Below are 26,002 nucleotides of genomic sequence, written 5' to 3' on the forward strand. Positions count from 1 at the left end.
ATAACCCACCTTAAGGTGATATCTCACTGCGCTTGGGGCACCGGTGCGGCTTCGGGGTTCAAAAGATTACTCAACGAATTTTAGAGATAAAGGACAGATAGATTTTTCTTTCGTTTTGTGTATTTTGTCGTCTTCTAAGTCATACTTTTACGTATTACACAATATCGAAACCATTTAAAAAATTTGTGAGAATAACACAACAGTGCCGCAGTGAACCAACCCCACAGTGCCGCACTGGTGCTCCAAGTGCAGTGAGATACCACCTTAGGTGGATCAAGATTTAATAGGACACTGTGTACACCATGCAGGATTTGCGTAACTGGATCAATCTTATATGCATCAGGTTGAATCCCATCCACGTACCTTGTTATAAACAGGGTCTTGGTGATCTCTGAAACACAAACATATTTGACCTTCTCTGTATCCGTTAGGTTACACAATACAATACTTACATGCACTATAGACGTCTCGTGTTTTCCTGGTCTGCTTCGTTCTTGTCACAGCAGCGAAAGCAGCTCGAAATGGTGTGTCGTCTCAAAGACGTTATATGGTCGTCTGCTATATAACGCTCTTGGGTATACAGGCTTAATCCAGTCTGATCAAGGCGCCTTATATAGCACATGATGCTAATGAATATTCACGGACCCATGTGTTCTCCCCAACAGCTCATTACAGACAAGAAAATGAAAAGTTACAAAGGCATACATTCGTATCAAAGACTTCCGACAAGTAACTGGGATTTTCATTTATTTGGGGATATCAAAAATACAGAGCTCAGGTGTTTTATGCAGATTTCAATTTATTAGCGTAAAGGAGTTCTTTGTTTTCGTGTCTGGTCCCATAAAACATCTTAATCTAGTCAAGACAGTGGAAATATCATTTGGTACATATGTTTCACGGAGTTTTGGGGATCCATGTTTATCGTTCACAGTTTGATTTTTCAGAATCTGGATCCATATCCCAAATGATAGAGACCTATCTTTTGCAGTTGCTCGCGTACTAATGGTCTATAGGTACAACAGATCGAGAAATAATGAATGATAGATATTCGAGTTTTCTTTTACACAAGCAGTAAATTCTCCCCTGCATGCATTGATTCCTATCAGACATCTTCCTCAGAGCTTCTGACTGGAGTGCCTCTTCTAGCCACAGGGGAAGATTTACTGATTGTGTTAAAGAAAAGCACAAAATCTTATTACAATGCTGAACTTTCTTCCAAGTTCGCGAGTTCACGTTCTGAAGTGATTGGTCATCAGTGTTGATCTTTAAGAAGGCCACAATGGTCCGTGTGACTTTTTTTGTTGGAAGAAAGTTTAGCTTTGTACCATGATTACTACTACCAACAACACAGATGAGCCTCCATGATAACACAATGTTCTACCAACCTGGTGAAATTATTTTCGGAAGGAATAAATGAAGATTTGGAAACTCTGTGCTCGTTGTTAAACGAATCAAACGCATCTCGCATCTGAGATCTTTCAATACTAACTTTGCTGAAGAGCATTCATGCAAATCATTTCTAGCAACGCTTTCAAAGTTTATCATAGGAAGTGTTCCACGGTCTTTACAGTTCATTGCCCCATTTTGTGGTGTTTTTAATTTGCGAAAGTGTGTCATAGGCTGTAGCAGGTGTCGTCTTGTAATCAGACTCAATTTGCATCGTCCTGGGTTTTCAGGAAATCATTTTTTCTGCCTTTGATGTTAATAAGACAGACTAGCTTGATTTGTAGCCCACAGAATTGCAGTTGTTTGCATCCTCCTAATCATACATAGTGCTTTTAATTTGTAAAATTATGCACTGACAGAGGTTCTGGGTCATTAAACTCTAGTTCAGACATCGTACTGAGAGTAAGAATATCCTATACTGACATTTGTTTTAGATAAAATGGTAGGTTTCAGCACCAGGGACAGGACTATTTGTGTATAAAATCCTTTTTTAGTGTTGTCACAACATTGACCAACAACATTTTATTTTACCCACTTGTACAAGGAAACATTCTTAGTCAAAAATTCAAACTTCAAAAAGCATTTGAAAGATTTTTTTAAAAAGACTCAAAGCTAGAAAGATAATATTTTCAAGCAAATACTAAGTCTTAATACTTACTTTCGCATGGTACAGCCTAACAAATTACAGAAACTGATTTGTTTATTCTTGTGAAACAACCAGAGGGGCGAGTAAGAACAGAAAGAAACAACACCCCGACTCCCGGGATTCGAACCCGCGCCGAACCCGGGCAGCCGGATCACAAATCGAACGTGCAAACCGTTCGGCCAAATGGCTTAAGCCATTAGGCGTCTTCGGTTTAGCAGTCCTTGAACACCACTGTTACACTACTCCCCCTTTTCTTTTCAAGATTCGTCCTCGAATCTCCGAGATCGACATCCCTGTGTGGCACATACTAGCCTGTTAATCACAGGGCCGGCGTGGGAACCAGTGAAACAACCAGAGGGGCGAGTAAGAACAGAAAGAAACAACACCCCGACTCCCGGGATTCGAACCCGCGCCGAACCCGGGCGGCCGGATCACAAATCGAACGTGCAAACCGTTCGGCCAAATGGCTTAAGCCATTAGGCGTCTTCGGTTTAGCAGTCCTTGAACACCACTGTTACACTTGCTCAAACACATTCATATACATGTATATGGTGACCAACCCCTCCTGTTTCGTCCTGCCACATGCTATATAATGCAATTATAGGGTCTGGTCCAGATCATCCACCGGCCTTATTTTTGCATTTTGCGACTTGCAGTCGCAAAATGCCTTCTGGCCAGTGTAGTCGCCGTTGTGATGTTGTGATGTTGAGATGAACGGACCTGTTCAATCTATGCCAAACATTTGTATACCTGTTAAAACAGGCATTTCTTCAACAAGTTCGCACTAGCGCAGTGATGAAGTTTACGCATTCTAAACCAATGCACCCGGTTCGAATCCGGGGAGGTAGATTTTTTCAACTTTTTTTTTTTTTTTACATCCATTAAAATACTAATTTTTACATCCATTTGGCCACACCAATTTATTTCTTTGGTTAACGGATTCGCCGCTTCGTTTTTTTGCCGAATAGAAATAAAAATTAAAAAAAAAAACTTAAAAATGCCCCGCAACAGAGCTCACTCAAAAACAGGCAATGTGTAGTGAAATTTGCTGCAGTTCACGCAAATTTTAACAGGTGGCATATGTGAATCTCTCCATGCGCCAATATCAGGTTTAGTTACTCTGTTCTATTTATATGACATTCTAATAACTAGAAAAAAAAAACGTTCACACACGCAAACATTGGCAAAATGCCAGCTTTTTTAAAAGCACTTGTTTTAAGAAGGGGAAAAAGTACCCTGGGTGCCAGACCAACGACGCGTTTAACCAGCCGATTCTTCGGCGGTCCAATACGACATGTCCTCCGATTTGAATAAGCGCTCCGGGGTGGCTAAGCGCGAGGGCGTTTTAGTTGGCCTTATGGTATGTACCAGTGCCAGTCAAATCTCCCCACAGCGCTAAACTAGATCGACGGGAATACTGTCGTGTGCCACCAAAATAAAAACGGTTGTCAGCCCAGTATTTAGTCTTGTGACCCGTTTATGGAAGAAGAATGATTTAAAAAAAGAAGCTATTTTACTCCGTTTAAAAAAAATGATCACATGCAAACTTTGATTACATGAAAATTGATATTGGTAAATTGGTCTGAGAGGTAAGATTTATTATTAATCTCCTCTCAGAAATAATTCTTTGAAAATTGGAAAGCAGCCTGTACCAATCATTCCAGTTGCACAAAGAGCTGACCAATTTCTTGTGAAGGGTCTAGACAATTACTTAAACGCTGTTACAGAACATATAGTCTACTTTCTGCAGCAACAAAATCCAGACGCCAGTTCCCAGTCGTTTTGAACGGGGTGCTGATCCACCTGCTCCTCTGCGCCCTTTAGAACAGAGTTTGTATCTTTGGACATCAACAACATGTACCAGTGACTAGCCTACTGACGTACATGTACAGATTCGAATTTTCGTTTGTCTTGTAGTGCTTAACAGTAGCACGAAGGACAGTTAGTTTTCTCGCTCCGAGTCAACTCTAGCCACAAGACCAACTGGCCACAATCTCTGAGGAACTACAGACGACGCAGCAAGGTAACACTCCCTTTTTTATTGGACAAACATACAAAAGCAAAATACAGATAGCGGCCGACTCAAGTTGAGACAACTTGTATTGGCGCCGCTATTGAAACAGAATGAAAATAGCAGGTATTTGACATGAAAGACAGCAAGATAAATATAAACACATTCAAGTAACAACAAATGGTATTGAGCGATTGAAGCGTAAGTCCTAATTCCCCTCCTTCAGTGATTTAGGTAGGACACGGAGACGGCATAATTTAAAGCAATGGTTGAAGAGTTTGGTTTATGATGCTGAGAAACGGCCCGTTTGTACAATGACATTCTGGGTTACAAAGGAAAGAAGCACAGAATAGTAAATGTGTGATTTCACCATCAGAAAGCGAGTAAATGTCGACAATATGTCCTACAGTCCTTAAAAGGTTGCCGAAAAGAATAAGACGAGGATTACTGTGTAATGGGCAATGGAGTAAGAAATGAGAGATCGATTTGCATCGGCACCCGCAGCTTCAGACTGGACTACCAGTCAGCCCACGACAAAAAAGCCTGCTTTTGAAGATGCAGGTGCCAATGTGAAGACGTACCAAGAGGGTACAAGCATATCTGGGACCATAGCTGAATTTTGACAGGTTTAACAGATTGGAACAAATACAAACTTAACCTAGAAAAAAAAAAGCTGTAGCTACGTATTGCCAAGTATAATTTGTTCCAGGAACAAAAGACTTTACAAAACGATTCATTTTGTTATGAAGGTCATACGAACACTCCCTTCATCAATCAGACAACTCAAGGAGGAGCAATGTCTGGAACTACCGTAGAGCCACGGTCCAAACAGATGCAGCTGCGGGACGTCACCGTTCATCATACACCTGCAGCAGATACTGTGGCTGAGGGTGTATATGAGAATGATGCTGATATGGCTGAGGGTGTTTATGAAAATGAAAATGATGTGGATGAAGATGTTCATGAGAATGATGCTGATATGGCTGAGGGTGTTTATGAGAATGACAATGATGTGACTAAAGATGTTTATGAGAATGACAATGATGTGGCTGAAGATGTTTATGAGAATGACAATGATGTGGCTGAAGATGTTTATGAGAATGATGCTGATGTGGCTGAAGATGTTTATGAGAATGACAATGATGTTGCTGAAGTAGTTTATGTAAATGACAATGCTGTGGCGAAAAAAGTTGGTGAAGATGATGGTGGTGAGGCTGAAGATGTTTATGAAAACGATGACAACATGGCTGAAGATGTCTATGAAAATGATGCTAATGTCGCTGAGGGTGTTGATGAAAATGATTACCTTGATTTAAATGAACCAGCTGAAAATGGCACCCCTCCTTCAGGTAAGCCAATCACAAATACTGCAAAAGTTCACTCCACTTCGTTTGAATTTGGAAGTTACTATATTGTGCTATTCATCTCCTTAAATGTTTGTCAATAAGTTAAACTTCATTTACTACACTGTATTTTGGTTGTAAATATAACCTGGTCCCAATACAATGTATTCCATGGAGTCACCATTTATTTGTGATTTATTGAATGAGAGCTATGCAGTAAGTGGCACTTTATCATAACCACATGCAATATTTGTTGTTATAAGGCATTTGCGCTGCAGCCTTTTTCGAGGATTTTCTTATAATTCAACCACTGCATTTGATTTTTTTTCCGACAGCGATGGCAAATACATTGCCGTTTACGTACGTCAAAATCTATTATAATCTACTATCATATGATGATTTCTAACAGTTTAGGATTCTCTTAGTTGTTACAGACGGGGGACCTGCGCCTGTTGCCCAGATGCCGCCCTTCCTCACGAGCTCTCAGTGGGCTTGTGTAGTCATCACCGCATCCGCTGCAGTGGCAATGCTGCTGTTGGGCCTCTTCATCACGGGGCACACAGAATCCCGTCCACCCAACCCTCCGTACCCTACAGCACCGGTCAGGAATATGAGGGTAAATGGATTTAGGATAGGTATTGCTAAAAAATGTAGTTTGCAGTTAACCGTACAAACGTGACTGCACTTTTTGTTGGGTCAATCAAGCGTCTTCGTATAACCATGTCTTCCTCCCCGTAGGTTTGCTGAGGATGGCAAAAACAAATCAGGCTTTTGTTTTTCCTTTCGTTACACTTGAGTCAATTGCAATTTTGAACGGTTCTGAAAAATCACGACCGTAGAATGAGTAGAACTGAAGATAAAAACAAGCTGACGTTGGTCGGTCGGTCGGTCGGTCGGTTATTTTTTGCTCCTGTCTACCAAGTGAACTTAACAGAAATGAAAATCTTTGTTACAGACGACAATCGTACATGCTGGACAAATCCCGACAGACAATGCCGCTACAGCTGCAGCGTACACTGTTGTGTGGGCAGCTAACACAAATGTAAGTTTTGTTATTGTCTATGACCTTCACTTATTCTTAATGTTTTAGATGACTAACCAATTGTTTATCTAAACAAATGTGTATTCTGCGTTAAAGATAATAAATCAACCTTTTTAGGACAGTCTCATCTTAAAGTCCGACAATATATATTCGCATTCAGAACTTCAATTAATCAACACTTTGATCATCTTAAAGATTATGAATCTAAATAGCAAAATTTGTCATGCTTTAATGCCTTGAACTCACAAAGCAAATTTATATGAACTCTTCGTTTCCTCGATAGGTTCTATCATCCACCTCACACGGCTACACAGCACAGTCGACAATTGTGACACCTACCGCAACTCTGGGAAAGGACGCTCACACCTCTGTCAACAAGGAAGGTAAATATATCACAGATGTTGAAATAAACATCATACTTTTACATCAAAATCAACGAAGATGCATAAGAAAAAAATTATAGATGAAAAGACTAGGCTACTTTGCATAAATAGTGCATAGGAGTTCCTTCTTTCCTTTGACACAAGATATAGCGTACTCTGCATTGATTTGATATCCACGTTGACTTTATATCGTTGCAGAGACGACTGAAGAAGGTGGAAAGCGTCACGTCATCACGTTTGGTGGGCGGGGATCGACACTGGGAAAGTTTGCTCACCTGAGTGGGGTTGTTGTATCTAATATCGAGATATTCATAGCTGATTATGATCATGATAACGGTCGTGTCCAAGTTTTTAACATGAAGGGTGATTATGTTCTTCATTTCCTGACAACTGTGCCTGGAAAAGCCGGTCGGACCTTTTTTCCACAGGACATATCAATTGACGACAACGGCAACCTATGGGTAGTGGGGAGGTTGGCATTCTTTGGCTCCTATGTAGTACAGTACAACAGAGATGGTCAAGCTTTGACTAAGTTTGAGGTTAAACGCGGGTCAAGTGCGATTGCCGTGAATTTACAAAGTAAACACATTCTTGTCACTAGATATGGCATGCAAGCTTGTGATATTGACATATTTCAGCCAAACGGCTTGTTTGTGAGGACGCTTGATACAGATACTTCATGTGAACACATGCTTGCCGCAAACAGGGAGGGAAACATTATTACGACAAGAAACAACATGGTTCAGGTATATGACCAGACAGGACATCTTCTGTTCACCTTTGGTGGCTCCGGTGTGCTAAAATATATCCGAGGTATCTGTGCGGACATTACTGGTCATATCTTGGTGTCAGATGAGGGAAATATGGGCGAAAAAGGTCGGGTTTCCATGTTTTCGAGTCGCGGACACTTTGTTCGCGATGTGGTCACTGGTTTGAATATGGTAGAACGTATCGCCGTGGGAGTAGAAGGACAGCTAGTGGTGACTGATGTAAGGGATAGAACTGTAACTATTTATACCACTTACTAATGGGGATAGCGCTCCTTTCTCCAGCTTTTTACATGGCAAATTGTCACTTACTTGACTACTGCTACCGTTTTGCTTACATGTGATGAAAGAATATTTATCAACAAGATGTCGCCAAATATAGTAGATTCATTCCTCAAGCTAGCGACATCTCACACACTGCAGTCGTTCGTCAGTAGGACATCCAGAGCTGCTTAGTTCAAGTTTTGAATTTTTATTCAGCACTGTTGGGGCATCTTGCCGCTTGCGTTATTTTCTAACTAAAAAAATGTCGCGCTTGCAACCGTCACCACTAGGTTTGCTTGCGTCACTCTCTAGGTTCCGTGAGGGTACATCTGCGTTATCAAACCCGCAGTGATGCAAGCGTGACCCAAGTGCACCTTAAAGACACAAGAAACAACTTTCCAGACGTTTTGTAATCCATATGTCTATTCAGCTCTCTCATGTTAATACTGGTGACAATATCAAAGTCAACAGTTACACTGAACTCATCTGGTACAGGATAATTCTGACATGATAATGCTTTGTTGCAACGATCATAAGATTTGCTACTGCCTCATGGTGAAAAGTAGCAAACAAGAGTTCTACAAAAAGGACACAAATTGCGCCATCCATCTAAAAGGGCGGTCACATAAGTGGTAGAACGTCGTACGATTTTGATGTAAGATTTTCAAGCAGGCTGTGACAGAACTAACGAAACTAAGACAGCATCAACACAGCTGAACAGTGCGTGATGACACCAAGATTGTGCAACAGTCGTACCACCAATGTGATCAGTCCTTATGTGGCTTTATCAGATTTATGTTTTTACTTACATGTAGTTACCCGTTAGATTAATAACTAAGTCATCTGGACATAGAAATTCTCTGATATTACTTTGTACTTACATGCAGCATATGAGGACTCTATGTAATGTATTTGTTGTAAATAAGTACATTGAAGTAGGTTCTTTCTTTCCCCTGTTTCGACTAACTATTAACCACAGCAAATGTACTACTACAGAACATTATTATTAAGAGTCTATAAAAATTTAATGATTTTGTACAAATATCTACAAACTTGAAACTATTACTATGCTACACAATTTACAATGACAGCCACACTTACATGCACAGCACACTCATAAGAATTTTAAGTCAATTTGATAGGGAGTGATCAAACTCTAATAAGTTTTCATTATTTCTAGAAGTTGTTCAGTAGCATTTATGTTTCACTCCCTGATTTACATGTACTTCACAAGTTGGTCTTCTCAACTGATAGAATTTTGTACCAGACTTAGAGCATGCCTAGAATCTAAGGCCGCAGCAAATGAATTATATGGATGTCACACATTGATTGCTACTTGATGAAAAAAAAAATTGTACCCTCTAAATGGAAAATATCTTTGTGTGATAGCCTTGAGTGTAGTTCTAGAAGTGAAATCAATGTTGTAGTTTCAAGTGTATAGTTGTAGATGTGTCAAGAGGCGTTAGTGTGGCGTGAATGGTAGAGCGTTCGGCTCAGAATCAAAAGGTTCCGAGTCCGATACCCACCAAGCCCCGAGGTTGTGCCCTTAGGAAAGGCACTTTACACGACTTAACCTGATGGTGAAGTGACACCCCTCTGAGCTTCTTAGGCTAAACTGTCTAATTGTGTGCCAAAAACACACTAAAGATCATCGCATACAATTTCTTTTCCAAGGCAACTACATGGAAACTATGTTACGTAATTCTTTCCTTACATAGGCATACATACATAACAAGTTGAACTATGATTTCCAACACAAAAATTGAACTTGCCAAAATGTTTGACTGATCAGCTCCGGTCTTTGTCAAGGAACCGCTCATCAGGTCACTTGCGCTATCTTACAATGTAATATAATGTAATGACTGACATCACAGAAGCAGAAGATTGTTTATTACTTAACTTGACTGATATTCCAAGACTGGAGCTGATCAGTGGAAAATTTTGGCAAGTCAATTTTTGATGTGTTGGAAAAAATAATTAGTTCATCTTGATCTCTAAGAATGACATCTACCAACACGGATGAATTTTTTAGTTACATAACGTTTGGTACATCCTAATAGCCTGGAATCCAGCCGTGTTGTGCTTTGGTCGCTCCCCGAAGGTACGCTTCCTGCTAACACGTCTGGTGTTCGTTACCATTGAAACGATCGGCCCTTACGTCACTAAAGAGGAGACTCATAAATAATCATATTTGCCACTCTTTGCTGATTGGATGACCTCTGAGAGGAGAACACCAATCGCGAGCTGCCATTTCTCACGTGATCTGTTGTCATGCAGTTTGCGGGAAAGATAGAAGTAGTGTTCCGTTCGATTACAAACTGTAAACATAATTTTGAAGGGGGCTTAGAGCTAACAGCTAATCAGAAATCTGGTATAAAATCTCTGCGAATATGCAAATGCCGATCGTTCCAATGGTAACGAACACCAGAAGTGTTGGCAGGAAGCGTACCTTTGGGGAGCGACCAAAGCACAACACGGCTGGATTCCAGGCTAACATCCTAAGGTAGATGCATTATTACAGGGATCATGAAGCTCCACTCATCCCCTCCAGGTACAGGAAGTAGGGAATGTAAGCCATGTACTCCATATACGTGACGGGGGAGTGCTCAATCTGAAACACAGAACAGTTCATCCATGAACAAGAAATCCCAGACCTCTTTCCTCTATGAAGTTCTTATTTTAGTTTCTTGAATTCCCTGTTTTCTTCACAATAAGATGTACGATCATTTTGAATTTCTCACTGATTCTGTCAAATGCATTTTTCCCCACTGACTTCCTCAAGGCAACAGACATACGAGAAATCCGAGACCTCATTCCTCTGAATTTCTTTTTTTTAGTTTCTTGAATTCCCTGTTTTCTTCACAATAAGAATTGTATGATCATTTTGAATTTCCAACTGATTCTGTCAAATGCATTTTTTGAACTGGCTCCCATAAGGCAGCAGACATGCATATATTAGTAGCTTGCATTCTATTTGATTTCAATTAATCATGTGACTATTATTCTATTAATAATTATAACTGCTAGATGCTATATCACAAGAGTTATGTTCGTGAATCCTGCACATAAAAACAAATACTGGACATTTTGTACTTGTGTCCAGTAATACCATTCTTACCTTTTCTAAAGCGGAGTAGATTTGTGCCTGTAATCTTTGGTCTGACTGTAGATCTCTTCCTAGTGTTGTAGACAGGATTCCCTGTGGACAGAACACAAGTAGGGACCAGATCAGACCATGTTACAAAATCGTTCAAAATCTATATGCATTGGACAGGAATCGAGCTCATGGCCAAATGCAAGACACTGCATTTCCTCTCTCTGTAAGGCCATTACAGTGGGTTCACTTTGAGCTTGACTCTTTGCCTTGCAGAGATTTGGATAGTTCTCTTTTCAAAATGTTTGAGGTAACGTTTTATTGTTACAAATCCACTAATGTCAAGCCCACTTGTAATTGTATTACCAACAAACTTCTCTTGGTTATAAGATTTGCATTACTACCTTCCTATTAAACATTTAGTACCACATCATTTAATTGTGCACAACCTATTTCCAATGGTATCCATTTTTTATTAAAGACTTCATCCGTTCTTGGTGTTAAAATACAATAAAGCTGAATTTGCAGTACATGATCATTGCTGTCACATTATTGTAGTTCTGTAAATGCATTTAAGTTCGCGGGGATTCAATTTCGCGGTAGCGGGAAAAAGGACTTTTCGTGGTGGTTTTAAGTTCGTGGCAACACCATAGACAGCAGTCTCATACCATAATAGAAAAATGTTTGCGGTGGTTTTAAGTTCGCGGTGAAGTGGTCACCGCAAAAACCGCAAACATTAATCCACCGCGAACATTTCTGCATTTACAGTACATTGTATTTTATTGTATTACCTGTAATGAGTTCATAGTTATCGACCCTGTCTGCTGTCTGTCAACAGAGGAAAACAACTCCTGTGGAATAAAAGGAATATGGGTCCATGATTACTGACTGAGAGTATGTTCTTAATCTTTAGTAGCATGGCAAGCATTATGTTTTTATCAACCACAAATTGGAAGGTGTCAAGAGCATTATTTAAAAAAAAACAATAGTGTAAAAGAATTGACAAGTTTTAGAATGTATAAAAACATCACTATACAGATGATGACATGACAAAACTTAATATCTTATCTGTCTGGAGTGACCAGTGGGGTCAAAGATGAAGTTCAAAACATATTCTTTAAGCTTCTCAATGTTAGTGATAGCTGAAGAACTGTTCAACACCCTTAGCTTAATTGTACCTTATACAATATCTACAATTAGCTTAACAGCATCTCAGTTATCATGTATCAAAGTATAATTATATTTCAGCCATACATAGTATGGTGAAATATATTGTATTCGTAATGTTTCTTCTTTCTTCTTTCTTTCTTTCTTTCTCCTGTCAAATCTTCAAAGTGATTCATCTCCGCCGTTCCTGGACCGAATGACCTGAAATTTGGCACAGGTGTAGAATGGGCCAATACCTTGATGCGTTTTTCTCAGTTTTTTTTCATATCTGCCTCTAAAATGATTTTATTGAGATTTTTTGGACAATTTTAGACCAAAACTGTATATTTTGGCCCCTGTACCCTGGTATTACAACCAAATGAGCTGAAATTTGACAGAGATGTGCCTTGATAATGCCCCCATATAAATTCAATAACACTTTTGGTGTACAGTACAACAAAATGCTTATTTTTGCGAGTTTTTGACCAATTTTTGACCAAAAAAGGACACTTTTGGCCCCTGTACCCTGGTATTACAACCAAATGAGCTGAAATTTGACAGAGATGTGCCTTGATAATGCCCCCATATAAATTCAATAACACTTTTGGTGTACAGTACAACAAAATGCTTATTTTTGCGATTTTTTTACCAATTTTTGACCAAAAAATGACACTTTTGGCTCCTGTACCTTGGTATTGCAACCGAATGAGCTGAAATTTGACACAGATGTGCCTTGATAATCCCTTCATATAAATTCAATAACACTTTTGGTGTACAGTGCAACAAAATGCTTATTTTTGCGATTTTTGGCCAATTTTTGACCCAAAAAAGGACACTTTTGGCTCCTGTACCCTGGTATTACAATTAAATGACCTGAAATTTGGTATAGATAGGCATTAGATACTTAGTAACAAGATTCAAGTAAAATTTTTGACATAAACAACTTTAAAATGATTAATTTTGGCACTTTTCTGAGGGGAAATTTGTTTTCTTTTGGCGTCCTGACGTGACCTTCCGTGACCCCGCACAGAGCCACACCTGTGCGCGTCAGCCGGAGAGTTAATTGAATCAAAGACCTAGCTAATCAGCGAAGAGGAATTTGGCAAATGATCAACGCATCATCTTCTCCAGTTACATGTTGCTGTTACAGCTTACCTTTGCCACTTCTTCTGTGTAAATTATTATGTCTCTCTGGTCCTGCTAAAAACAATTAATATCGTAATTGGAACACACCGCGGAATTGCACGGAGAACGGGCACGTGGTTGGAAGGGGGTGCACTATACCGGCCGAACGAAACACGGCACAATTAACTGCCTCTGTGTACCTTTATATATCCTCTGTTGTTCCTTTCTTTCCTGTTAGTAGTTGCACAAAACAAAAATCTGCATGAGCATACAAAAAGTCATGAGAAAATGGGCGTATACTGACAAGAATTTTCATTTAATTTTGGTCCGTCATAACCGCTATGACGTAAAACTTTAATGCTGGCCGTAGCATTAAAAATGGCGGGAAAATGGCGGCGTACGTTCAATTTGACCCATTCAGTCGTAGATCCGGGCTATAATGCAACGGTTCCTCACACTTTTGCACGAGTTGTAGGTCACCAAAAGAAATTCAAGATTGCTGTTGAATCATGCTCGTCTTGTGCCGTGAGCACATGTGATTATTATCTACAAATCTGGCGATGAACGTGACAGTGTGTTTGTCCCACGACGAGCTCGCCTGCCCCGAAAATGACCTGAAAACTTTTGGCCTTGTTGTCTTCGAATGCATTGTTATCGATGCTTTGTAAATTATGTATTGGACACCTAGATGTCTGAAGTGTGCATACCCCATAAAGTACTGTAAAAGGCTTAATTACAGCACTTTTTTTAGGGGAAATTGGTTTTCTTTCGTTCTCCATGCCATGACCTTTCGGACGTTCACCCCACAGAGCCGACATCTGCACCTGCGTCTAGCCGGCAGGAAGAGTTAATTCAATTAATGGTTCAGCCAATCAGCGAAGAGGAAAGCGAAGGCTAATTAATATTCATAAGCGGGACCACACAATACGTTAACTTGAAGACTCAGGCCGTACAGACTTCTCGCCAGGATTTTTTCAAAGCGTCGGACAGGGGTCCGGGGGCCGCCGAATGTCCCTGGCGGGGTCCAGGGGCAGGGCCACTGTGGGAGGGACCCAGGTGGGCGAAGCCCCCCCGGAAGCTCTTGCATTTTACACTATTGAGAAGGCTTCTTTTATCAGTTTTTTTAGGGCCATATCTACGATAATCGTAGCAGTCACTTACTTCTCTTCAGCAGTTTGACTTTAAAATATTTCGGGTCAAAGCTTCAAAGACAACTAAAACCTCATAAACAACAAACTTTACTTAGCTCAACAGTATACAAAAATATTGTACGGGTTGCCATCCTTAGTTGAAGCGCTTATTTATAGCGCTAGTATCTTTGCTGCGCCGTTAGCCGCCGTGCGACTTTTGTTGACGGTCTAATATCCCTACGTCGCCGCCTCGCTGATATTCCCACGGACATGTTTCAAGAAAAATACCCAGCAAAAAAACGCTGTTCTGCGTCAAATTCTATTCTATAAAAGATGTGGGACTCCGTGTTACAGTCTAAATATTTTGTAGAAGCACCGCTGTAGGAAAGAAGGTCCAAGCAATGTAAAACATCACGTAGCATGAAGTTCGCTGTCAACTGGCACACAGCACATGACTGTTTGAAACTCTAAGTCTAATCAACAGCCGTGTTTGATTGATAGCCGGCGGTCCTTTGATGAAGTCGGCGAAAGGTGCGTTAGTTAGAAAATCTGCGTTTAGTTTTGATACGTAATTATAAGTTAGACAGTGGCGAGAATGATTATTTTCTCATCAATATTTCTCTTCAGAATTATTTGAACTTAATTGTACATCTAAACAATTGGCTTACCTGTGCAATGTTTATATGATTAATGATCAGTGTACTGAAATCATGTGTAACGTATGGCTCCTAGTCAATAGATCAGCATTTTCTCTATAGTGACCACCTGTCTATAGTGGCCACATTTCCTAGTGCTGTTGTTGTTTGACATAAACTTTGAACATTTAAATTGTAAGTAACTTTAAACTGCCAGAGTTTCAGCCCAATAAAACACTCTCAGCGCCAGGGTATGAACAGACTGACCAGACAGACGAAAATAAATCCTCGAACAAGGTTCAATCGTATCTTCCGGGTCTGGCAGGAAGTTGTTAAACTAAAATAAGAATAGGCTCGATGGCTGACTGCATACAAAGTAAAACAGTTTAACAGTTTTACAGCTTGAAGAAAACAAACGCTCCTACAGTACCTGCACCTGCTTGATAATTATTAAATCGTATGCCCTACTTGAATAAAAAAAGTTCACTGCAATAATAAATGTACCCACATCACAAGGAGCTTATACTTTTTTAAACTTACACCTAGTTATCGTACTGAAAATTGTTAATGACATTACATGAAGTCATTCAACAATTTTCAGTCATGATGAAAATTTTCTGAATGGAAGGTGTGATTATTGTCATTTTCTGAAAAATAGAAGCAAGCTCTGTTTTTACCTGGAATCAATTCACAATACCAGTCCACTTTGGGGGATAATGTACTGTTAATATGATGTTCCATTTTTGCGCAGGGATGATTTGGAACAGTCCAATGTTGCGTGGGAAGGGGTATGGCTGAAATATGCTGTATTTGCTCTTAAGCAAATGTCGGCCTTTCTAGTTTTCTTTCAAGTTGGTAGGTACTGCAATACTCACCACATATTGAGTGATAGACTCTGAGAGTGCTCCAAAGTCTATCTGTTCATACATCTCACGCATGGTGTTCCTGTAGAGGTGGATCATGGTATATCAATCAATGATGATGTCATCATATAACCTGCTGATGCTGACCAATGAAAAGGCTCCATTTTCTCATTACCACCATTCAGTAATCTGTTTGTGCTTTGCAAACTTAGTGGTTGACATTCTGTGTTATAGGAACTGACCATCCTATATGACACTGTATACACTTCAAGGCAGGTCATTAACCCAACATTTATTGTATATAAATGACTTAAACCTCTATCAACATGTGACGTTAAAAGTTCTGCCACAATCTAAACTGGAAAACAAAGACACTTTGTTGAATAGTTATCCTGACAACGTTTAAATCTAGCTTTAAAAGATACTTTTAATAAGTATATGAGATGTTGAGTGGTCCCACACCAGAGTTTTCCTACTCACCCAACCCTTGACATGGTCTCACACAGGAGACTCAGACTGATGAACTCCTCCAGTCCAAAGAAAGTGGAGGAACTGGTGATGTCGTACACCTGTGGGGTTAGAAATGAGCAGTCAAAACTTACAAAAAAGATGGATTAGGAAGAGAAAAACATTTCAGTAGAATGACAGAAGATTCAAATACCAAATAGAAATAATGTAGTGCTTACCTTAAATGATCAGAGAATAAATTTGCTTAAAATCAGGTCAAATCTATCCCTGTTCTTTATTCATAGGGAAAGTATGGCAAATTTACCTGTTTGACGTATTTGCTTTGAGCTTTGGACAAGTTCTCTGGCATCTGTGTTTTCATCTCTGCAAATGTGATATGCCTTAAAGAAACAAACAACAACACATAAACAAAAACATAATTGATATAAACAAAAATAAATAAACAACAACAACAAATATTGATACCACATAGCATTGGTACAATTAAAGACAACATATCTAACACCTTTTTTATCCTTGAATAACTTATAGCCTTCATTATAAGGCCTTTTTTACCTGCAGAAAGCAACCAATGGCATTACTCTGCACCATGGTGCTGAAATGCCATCCTTTGGTGCTAAGACTTTTTCATCCTTCATAAGATGTCACAAATATGCAAATTATACAAACAATATTGTAATGTGAATGCTTGCAGTAACAATGTGTGATTTGCCTTTGTGTGCATACATGATAAATTATTATGCAAATGGATGCCTGATTCAGACAGCACACATGCAAATCTTAAGGTGGTTTTATTTTTATGGGGACCTTTCCACTGCAAGTTCATAGCACTGCAAATACACTACTGTGCTTCAGAATCAACACAATGTTAAGACCTCTTTCCTCATTATGCAAAATAAAGTTGATGCAAAATAAATGAATTGAAGTAATAGTAAAACATAACAGAGTGATGTAGTCCTTACCCATCCTTGTCTGTGTCCAGTTTCTTGAACTGTCTCTCATACATGGCCTTCTCTGTCTCTGACACCAGTCTGCTCAGTTTTGTGGTCTGAAACAATACAATCATTCAGGATATGAAATTCAGGAAATGCTGCAAAAACTAATAACCATTTAAAAACAATTATCAATTCTCTCTATAGCATTTCACAGGTAGTAACAATAATAATTACAGTACAAAAAACATAAACTTACATACTCAGAAAAGGGCTAGTGCAGGTTAAGCCTAGGTAGACTTCAGCTATGTATACAACTCCAATTTTACCAATTATAATCTGAATAATTATGCAGGTGTTATTTCAAGCACTGTCTTATAATGTAAACAACAACAAAAAAGAAGTTCCCACATTATTGAAAGCCAAGGAATTTCTTTAAGTTGTACAGTACCTGTAGCAGGTTGGAGGAGACATCTTTCTCAGGACTGGCTGTAGCGATGCTGGGTTCCATGTCCATCTGTTCCTCCCCTTCATCAAGTCTGTCAGGAAGATAACATCAAAACACATCAGTCTGTCGTCATATTCATGCTCTAACCTGGTTATAGGTGATATGAAACCCCATTCAGGAATGTGGATGCATGAAGGCACTGTGTTGTTCCTACAGTGCTAGGGTTATTTCTGGATATTCGGCCAAATACTGGCAAGTACATGTATTATAAGATTCAAGTTAAGTTTTACTCTATACCTTTATTTTGTACTATATAGTTGTTGCCATTCATTGTGCCGTGTACAATTGTCGTGCAATAATTTTTCATTCATATCTGTCAAACATGGGTACCAACATGGGTAACCATCCTTCATATAGTAACTGCTTGCTCAATCATTTTCTGTGCTTAGCAAATGAAAAGATTGAGTCAGTGGGTTACTATGGAGGATAGTACCCTGGCTAAACATGCAGTCATAAAATCATTGTAAGTCAGCATGGTAAAGCTAAAGTCATAATCATAATATAGCTAACGTTAGGGACCGTACGATATTTATCGGGGGGGGGGAGGGCTGGTGCATTGGAAGTCGGATCAAAAAATTTTTTGATGGCCCTCCCCCCCATCCTCCCCCGGGAAAATTTGGATTTTCAAACCCTCTAAAACAGAATTTCCTGCAATTTGAGAGGAAAATTATGCCCTTGAGATTGGATGCCGGTTGCTTTTTTTACTCTCGTTTTTCAGTAATCGACGTCCGCCCTCCCCCAAAAATATGTTATAACTATAAGCTCGGGGAATCAGCAGTCCGTGATCTGGCCCGGGTATTATTTGTCCAGTCATGTCTATATGAAAATTCTGGGTTTTTGATGCTTCCAAACAGGGCTCTAGCCAGTGAGTTCGTCAGCCCATGGAAAAATCCTGCCAATTTTTTTCCGACATTGAATAAAGAATGCCTACCTCGTGCGATCGATGTTGCGCCCTCCCGCATCAAATGCTAGTAGTTTTTCCAGAGGATAAAATAACGGCGCCATCACACCTTGTGTTTTTTTTTTTTCTATTTTGCCCGATGATTTTACTAAAATTTATCATTTATCGAATCGGTCGGGTTTTACAAGGCCGCGCCGTCATTTTCCACGAGCGTGCGTTTGTTTCGTGCGACCTCAGGTAACCCCGTTTTCGGCGTGAAATCTTTGGCTCACCGCTGGATTTCTTTTTACATAGAGACCAAGAACGTTAAACATTATACGAAGGACGGTGATCTGCTGCGTCTTTGGCAGTGATCAGTGCCGGTGTAGCCTTGAAGGAGTAGCCAGAAAAGACGTCCTAACGTGCTGGGCGCTGCGATCGACAGTCCGTCTGGGGAGGGGGGCGTGCCGCGCCATGTGCCACAGACGCTTAAAAACAATATTGCGGCCCCTTTTCTGCCGCAAATTTTGTCCTTTTGAAACAAAAGAAATGTTGTAAATAAAAAATAAAGTGTATAGTTTTGGATCTTCACATATTTACCGCGCACCGCTTTTGTAACTTAAATATTTGGGGAAACTCAGCCGAGCCGAGTGCGTCTTTCCAGAAAAAAAAAGTCCGGAGACGGAATGACGTATGCCTGGCGGGAACGCTGGTCCAGGGCAGCGCCACTTTGGGGGACCTAGGGGGGCGAAGCCCCCCGGAAGCTCTTGCATTTTAGGCTATTCAGAAGGCTTATTTTATCAGTTTTAGGGCCATGTCAAGATATCAAAACAACAAATAGTATAAACAATTCTTTCAAAAAAATTAACATGGCCCTCCCCCTATCTCAAAAGAAAAGTAACATGGCCCTCCCCCCAGCTCAAAAAAAATTAACATGGCCCTCCCCCCCTAACGCACCAGCCCTCCCCCCCTGATAAATATCGTACAGTCCCTTAGATATTCTAAAAGTTTAATCAACATGCTTCAAGGGAAATAAAACTAGACTTTTAATTAAGAAAGTCAAGGGGAAAAGTGTCTCACTTGTCCTCAGCCACATCGCCAGCCAATGAGACACTCTGTATCTCCATCTGAGCCTCTGCAGGCTCTGGTTCAGGCTCCACCATAGGGGGGAGAGGGGCAGGTCTGTAAGGAAGGTGATAGAAAGTTCAAATCATGTCTCTCTAATTGATGGTAAAATCATAATCATTTTAAGAAAACTTGATGTGGTCAGCCAAGATGTGGTCAGTGTTGCTATTCAGCGAAATATTGAAATTTACAACAGAACAACAGGGTTGCCAAGGTTTTAGCCATATGGATGTTATCATGAATTTACCGAAAATGAATTCTGATAGTTAAATCTCTTTATGTGTAAAGAAATTAAGGAATGTCATGGCTATCATTACAAAATGCAGTTCTGGCAAGGGATACATTTTCTTTTTAGAATGTCTCAGTCTAACTTATAGCTAATGCGTGTCCCAAAATTAGTACTTCATATCCTCACTATAGATTAACTTGACCAGAAAATTAGAATAGCAACCACACTGTGCTAGCAAAAAGAAAGAAATATAAAAACATTGTTCCTGCAAGGCATTAGAAGGAGTTCTCCTTACTCAGGTTGTGGTTCTGGTTCTCTCTCTTCAGGCTCATGATCACTGGCGGACTGTTCCACTGCTGGTTCAGGGATGGGGGGTGGTGGCTCCGGTGGAGGGGCAGATTCTAAAGGTCTTCCTACAATTGGACAACGTCAGTAGATAACTACCGGGACCACAAGGACGACTCCAGAGTGGGGATAATCGCAACTCGGTTTAATGTACTTCTGACTGGCTTCACAACATCATGGCGGAGAACATCAAGGGACATTACCTCATTACCATATTGGTGACATAACAGTAAGGTGCTTTAGGTGACGTCATATTCATAACATACCTGTGGAGGTGAGGTCATAACATAACACAACTGTGGCGCAAGGAAATATTAACCCTGTGGCTATAAATCTGTTGCCTTCCTTCCCAAACATTTTAGAATAAAAATGCCTAATACAGTCAAACCTGCCCAAGTCGACCACCCGGGGGACCGGACAAAAGCGGTCGATTTGGACAGGTGGTCGCTGAGAAGAGTATGGACTCAAAACATGCCCGATGCAAAGTATAAATGGTTTCCGTTGTGTTGAATGGAAAATAGCAAGCACACTGCACGCGCGCAAAGAATCGAGGTCGTTAATGTCAAATACAACACGCACACTGTAAATTGTAAATTTAACCCCAAGCTTTTGTCAAGGTTTTATACGATACAGTGTTTTAAAGCTCAGGTATTTGTACACTAATGTTTTAAACAGTAAGGGAACTTTGATGCTGTCAGTTAACTACCAAAAAAGCATTTATGCGTCGCTATGTTCTTGATCTGAAATAACTACGGTGCACACTTTCGAATTCGATGCCCGGTACGTCCCGATAGCGTACTTACCCACAGGGTGAATGTATGCAGTACAGTTGGGCAAAAGCACTCACACGTACAGATTTTTCTTAAAAAGGTATGAGCTACACAGATCTTTCTTAAAAAAGAATGAGGCTATACGTTTCAGCATTCGTTCACTTTATCATGATAAAGATTTTTAAAAAAATTCTATAACAACTAAATTCGGATTTTCTTACAACGACTTCGGCACAAAATCGCGCTAGTTATCATCCAAAATGGATGAAAACCTCAATTTTGAAAATGATGCGGTCGTTATGGGTCCCAATTTGGGCCGGTCGCGGTCGCGTTGGCCAGGTGGTCGTTGAGAAAAGGTCGCTTAATGCTTAAGTCAATGGGGAAAAAAATCGGGACTGAGAAAAAGCGGTCGAAATGGCCAGGTGGTCGCTGAGAAGAGGTGGTCGCTCGGGCAGGTTTGACTGTATATATAAAACAACACTTCTTGATTGTGAAGCAAAAAGAAAACTCACTGGAAGGTCTCATTGTATCCTTCTTCACCCTCCCACCAATGGCAGAGTCCAGTGACTCCTGATCGCTCAGCTCGGACGGGATGTCCCGCGTCGGCCTGCGAGGGGTGCGTATGGTGACATGTCGTCTGACCTTTGACTCCCGGAGGTCGCCATCTTCGGGCTGAGACAGCCTGCTGTTGACTGGTGGGGCTGGAACTGAAATGGGCAGATACAAACTGTACATCTAGAAAACATTTGCATGCAGTGGTTTGTTTTGCTGGAGACCTCTCATCAAGTATAGCATCATCTACAATGTATTGGCTACTCATTTAAGTTGTCTTGAGGATGTCTGAAGCACATTTAGTTGTTGTTGTTTTTTCATCAAAAACGTTTTAGTTTCAAATTTAGTACTGTTGAGGAAAAAAAAGTCACACTTACCTTTAGGCTCTCTGACTACAGGTGGTCTCTTTGTAAAGTGGTCCCTGGAACACAAAGTGAATTGTATTTTCACAGAGTTGTTTTGAATCATGGATATTTTGTGTGTTGTACTTGCATACTCTCAAGGAGACAGTTAACCTTGCCAAGATGGATGTATTCAGTACCATTTGTGTGTTTGTAGACAGCTATCAAAACTTGACCAGATGTAGGTAGATCTTTATAATTTTTGGTATGTCAAGAGGTGTCAGCAAAACAATTTAGGTTCATTATAACCCACCTGGAGGCCTCCTGTGGTACTGCAGCAGTATGGAAAAACCCTAAAATGAGTCTGATTATTGAATTTTGTTTTATGACTTAGTTTGCTCCATTTTGTTTGTCTTACTCCATTTTGCTCCTTTCTGTTCCATTTCATATTTTCTATACACCACTGAAATTCACACAATGACAGCAGTACAGCAATACCACATTGAGGCAATGCCCTGAAAACTATGCTAGACAGATGCACTGACATAAGAAGGAAATGAGAATGAAAGGAATACAAAGAATAAAAGAGAAACAAAGAAAGAAAACTTAAAGACACTTACTCTGGGAACCTGAAGCCCCTGCCCATGTATGTCTCCTTGGCAGCAGGAGGAAGGATGATGGTCTTCAGTTTCTGTACCTCAGCAGCAATGTCATATCTGGGGAATAACATAGAAGAGTGTGATTGACTATCAAAGAAGAGAAATCAGTAATACTATGTGCTATTTTTTATAGTCTCGTGCAGGAATGTCTCCAGGACCTGTCCCTCTGTCCTGGGATGGAAATTTGCTTGTTGGGATGGACAAAAATTGTATCAAATCCATCCCAAAAAACTGAACTGAAGTACAAAGTTGACGAAAATGTGTTTTCATACGATTGAAATGACAGATCTTACATGTAAAATCAACGCTATTGGCTAAACAGCCAAACAATAAGAGGGATGAGAAAAAAGCTTTAGCTGGAGACTGGCCTACTTTGGTGTGACTTGGCCACCTGTGACCTGAGCATAAGATAAATGTTCGAGAATGGAACAATTTGTCCGAAGAAACTGTACAGTCCCCATCCCTGGCCCGTTTCATTCTAAAAGTATCCAGTGCCTCCTAGAGCATTAGTGGTGACCTCTGACCCCAACATGTCAATTATTGCCGAAGACTCGGCAGCTGGACATTACGGGAAGAAGAAGAATGGTCAGATAGATACCAAGGTGGGTCTGTCAGACAGTAGCGATTGTCTATGGGGTGGAATAAACAGGGCTAGGATTGAGTGCCCTCTAAGTTTACTCTGCATGTCCCTTTTTCAAATTTCCCATTGTCTTTCAATTCACAGTTTAACAACTTTCTTCAAATTGTATCCCACAGCTGCCACCATGTCAGTTATTGAACTACAAGGGATGCGAGGGACGACACGGATGAGTCTAAATCGCTGCTTGGTTTAATGGCGTGTGCCTAAACTCAGAACAAGATGGCGGAAGGGAGGGTCTTTTTAGCGAATGCCCACAAACGCCCACTCTAGAGAAGTCCGCGCTGCACGAATCTCATTTTTTTTGCTTGGAATATGTCCACGTTGTGCTCCCATGTATTAATCCTGAGTTTCAAGTCAATCCATTGACCCGAAGTGACATAAATCAAAGTTTTCGATTCTCGATGGTCTTTTTAGCGAACGCCCAGCAAAATGTCTTTTTAGCGAATGCCCACTATATCCACAAAAATATCGGCCGTCGCGCAACGACACCTAAACCTACCGCCACAAACATGTTCAAGATGGTGTCCCATTGATGTGTACGGAGTTTCCGTGCTTTACAAGCATTTTAAGTCCCTGTTTTTGGTCAAAATGTACGGCGACGATACTACCATACTTTAACTATAGCAATTCAAAATGGCGGGCACTAGTCATGTGACCTCCTTGCGGGACTGTTCTATAAGTATCGCGGGAGGGACTGTTGTAGCATAGCTTCTCATACAACCATTTTAGAGTGAATTCTGAACAAGATTTTCATTTCATAGTGCTATCATCTGACTGACATTTACAATGTGGTCATTTTTTCTGCGCCATTATTACCCAGGTTTGAGGAACTTAGTGCAAATATGGATATTGATTCACCTCAGTGCCCAACTAATGTACAAAAGGCTCAGACACATTAGTGTTATAAACCTGAATAGGGGCAGGTAACCAATACTAGAAAAACATAGCTATTTATTATTAACAATACTATTTACATTATCATAATAACTCTTCACCAAACTGGACTTTTCTTATCTTTATTTATCACAGAAACATTGCTACAATGAGGATTTGATTAGGTGAGTATCTGTTACAGTGTGTACAAACTTATTTCAAATACAAAAATGTATTTCGTTTCACTTCCTAAATATTTTTAAAGTATTGGAAGAAGTTGACACATAAACAATATTAATTGCATTATTTATGTGCAGTAAAATGTGACCACATGCTATCAATAGCCTAATAAAATGTTGGTGTTGGAACATGGCACAAGCGGGCTCCTCTTCTGAGTACAGAAAGGAAATGTTTTATAACATTTAGTTATGACGTAGAAAATTTAAATTGTAAAATGTACCTTTATTAACATTTACAAACAAATTGTTTTTTTCTCTTCTTAATAAATGACAACAATACAGGTAAGTAAGGTGTGTTTCCTTTTATAACAGGCCAGGTAAGATGCCGTACAGGTAAGTAAGGTGTGTTTCCTTTTATAGCAGACCAGGTAAGACACCGTACAGGTGAGTAAGGTGTGTTTCCTTGACTACAGACTAGGTAAGAAACCTTACAGGTGAGCAACGTGTATTTCCTTTCATTACAGACCAGGTAAGACACCATACAGGTGAGTAACGTGTAGTTCCTTTGATTACAGACCAGGTAAGACACCGTACAGGTGAGTAACGTGTGTTTCCTTGACTACAGACTAGGTAAGACACCGTACAGGTGAGTAACGTGTATTTCCTTTGATTACAGACCAGGTAAGACACCGTACAGGTGAGTAAGGTGTGTTTCCTTGACTACAGGCCAGGTAAGACACCATACAGGTAAGTAAGGTGTGTTTCCTTTTATAACAGACCAGGTAAGACACCGTACAGGTGAGTAACGTGTATTTCCTTTGATTACAGACCAGGTAAGACACCATACAGGTGAGTAACGTGTATTTCCTTTGATTACAGACCAGGTAAGACACCGTACAGGTGAGTAAGGTGTGTTTCCTTGACTACAGACTAGGTAAGACACCGTACAGGTGAGTAACGTGTATTTCCTTTGATTACAGACCAGGTAAGACACCATACAGGTGAGTAACGTCCATTTCCTTTCATTACAGACCAGGTAAGACACCGTACAGGTGAGTAAGGTGTGTTTCCTTTTATAACAGACTAGGTAAGACACCGTACAGGTGAGTAACGTGTATTTCCTTTCAGTACAGACCAGGTAAGACACCGTACAGGTGAGTAAGGTGTGTTTCCTTTTATAACAGACTAGGTAACACACCGTACAGGTAAGTAAAGTGTATTTCCTTTGATAACAGGCCAGGTAAGACACCACACAGGTAAGTAAGGTATGTTTCTTTTTATAACAGACCAGGTATGACACCGTGCATGTGAGTAACGTGTATTTCCTTTGATTACAGACCAGGTAAGACACCATACAGGTGAGTAACGTGTACTTCCTTTCATTACAGACCAGGTAAGACACCGCACAGGTGAGTAAGGTGTGTTTCCTTTGTCTATAGACCAGATAGGGTATTACACAGGTGAGTAAGGCGTCTTTCCTTTGCCTATATACCATATAGGCCATTATACAGGTGAGTAAGGCGTCTTTCCTTTGCCTATAGACGAGATAGGGTATTATGCAGGTGAGTAAAGCAACTTTCCTTTGCCTGTAGACCAGATAGGGTAT

General features: G+C 40.2%; 2 protein-coding genes across 3 annotated transcripts in view; one reads left to right on the forward strand and one right to left on the reverse strand.

The window, feature by feature from the left end:
* Window positions 1-4,899: 4,899 nt before the first annotated feature.
* LOC118406506 lies at window positions 4,900-7,940 on the forward strand. Its single transcript, XM_035806567.1, has 5 exons — window positions 4,900-5,193; window positions 5,856-6,047; window positions 6,402-6,488; window positions 6,772-6,871; window positions 7,070-7,940. Exons 1-5 carry the CDS (start codon window positions 4,900-4,902, stop codon window positions 7,897-7,899), a joined length of 1,503 nt encoding a protein of 500 aa, XP_035662460.1. The 3' UTR covers window positions 7,900-7,940.
* Window positions 7,941-8,307: 367 nt separating this feature from the next.
* The window catches only part of LOC118406798, a gene marked incomplete at its 5' end in the record, with an annotated part of 23,086 nt that continues 5,391 nt past the window's right edge, over window positions 8,308-26,002 (reverse strand). For both annotated transcript variants that reach the window (XM_035807138.1, XM_035807137.1), the window contains 13 exon segments: window positions 8,308-10,513; window positions 11,021-11,101; window positions 11,788-11,847; window positions 15,908-15,977; window positions 16,376-16,464; window positions 16,668-16,743; window positions 17,326-17,411; window positions 17,747-17,834; window positions 19,764-19,865; window positions 20,333-20,450; window positions 21,665-21,859; window positions 22,082-22,125; window positions 22,666-22,761. In XM_035807138.1, the coding sequence (XP_035663031.1) occupies window positions 10,427-10,513; window positions 11,021-11,101; window positions 11,788-11,847; window positions 15,908-15,977; window positions 16,376-16,464; window positions 16,668-16,743; window positions 17,326-17,411; window positions 17,747-17,834; window positions 19,764-19,865; window positions 20,333-20,450; window positions 21,665-21,859; window positions 22,082-22,125; window positions 22,666-22,761 (1,192 nt within the window).

The sequence above is a fragment of the Branchiostoma floridae genome, chromosome 19, assembly GCF_000003815.2.
Source record: "Branchiostoma floridae strain S238N-H82 chromosome 19, Bfl_VNyyK, whole genome shotgun sequence".
Taxonomy (NCBI): Eukaryota; Metazoa; Chordata; class Leptocardii; order Amphioxiformes; family Branchiostomatidae; genus Branchiostoma; species Branchiostoma floridae.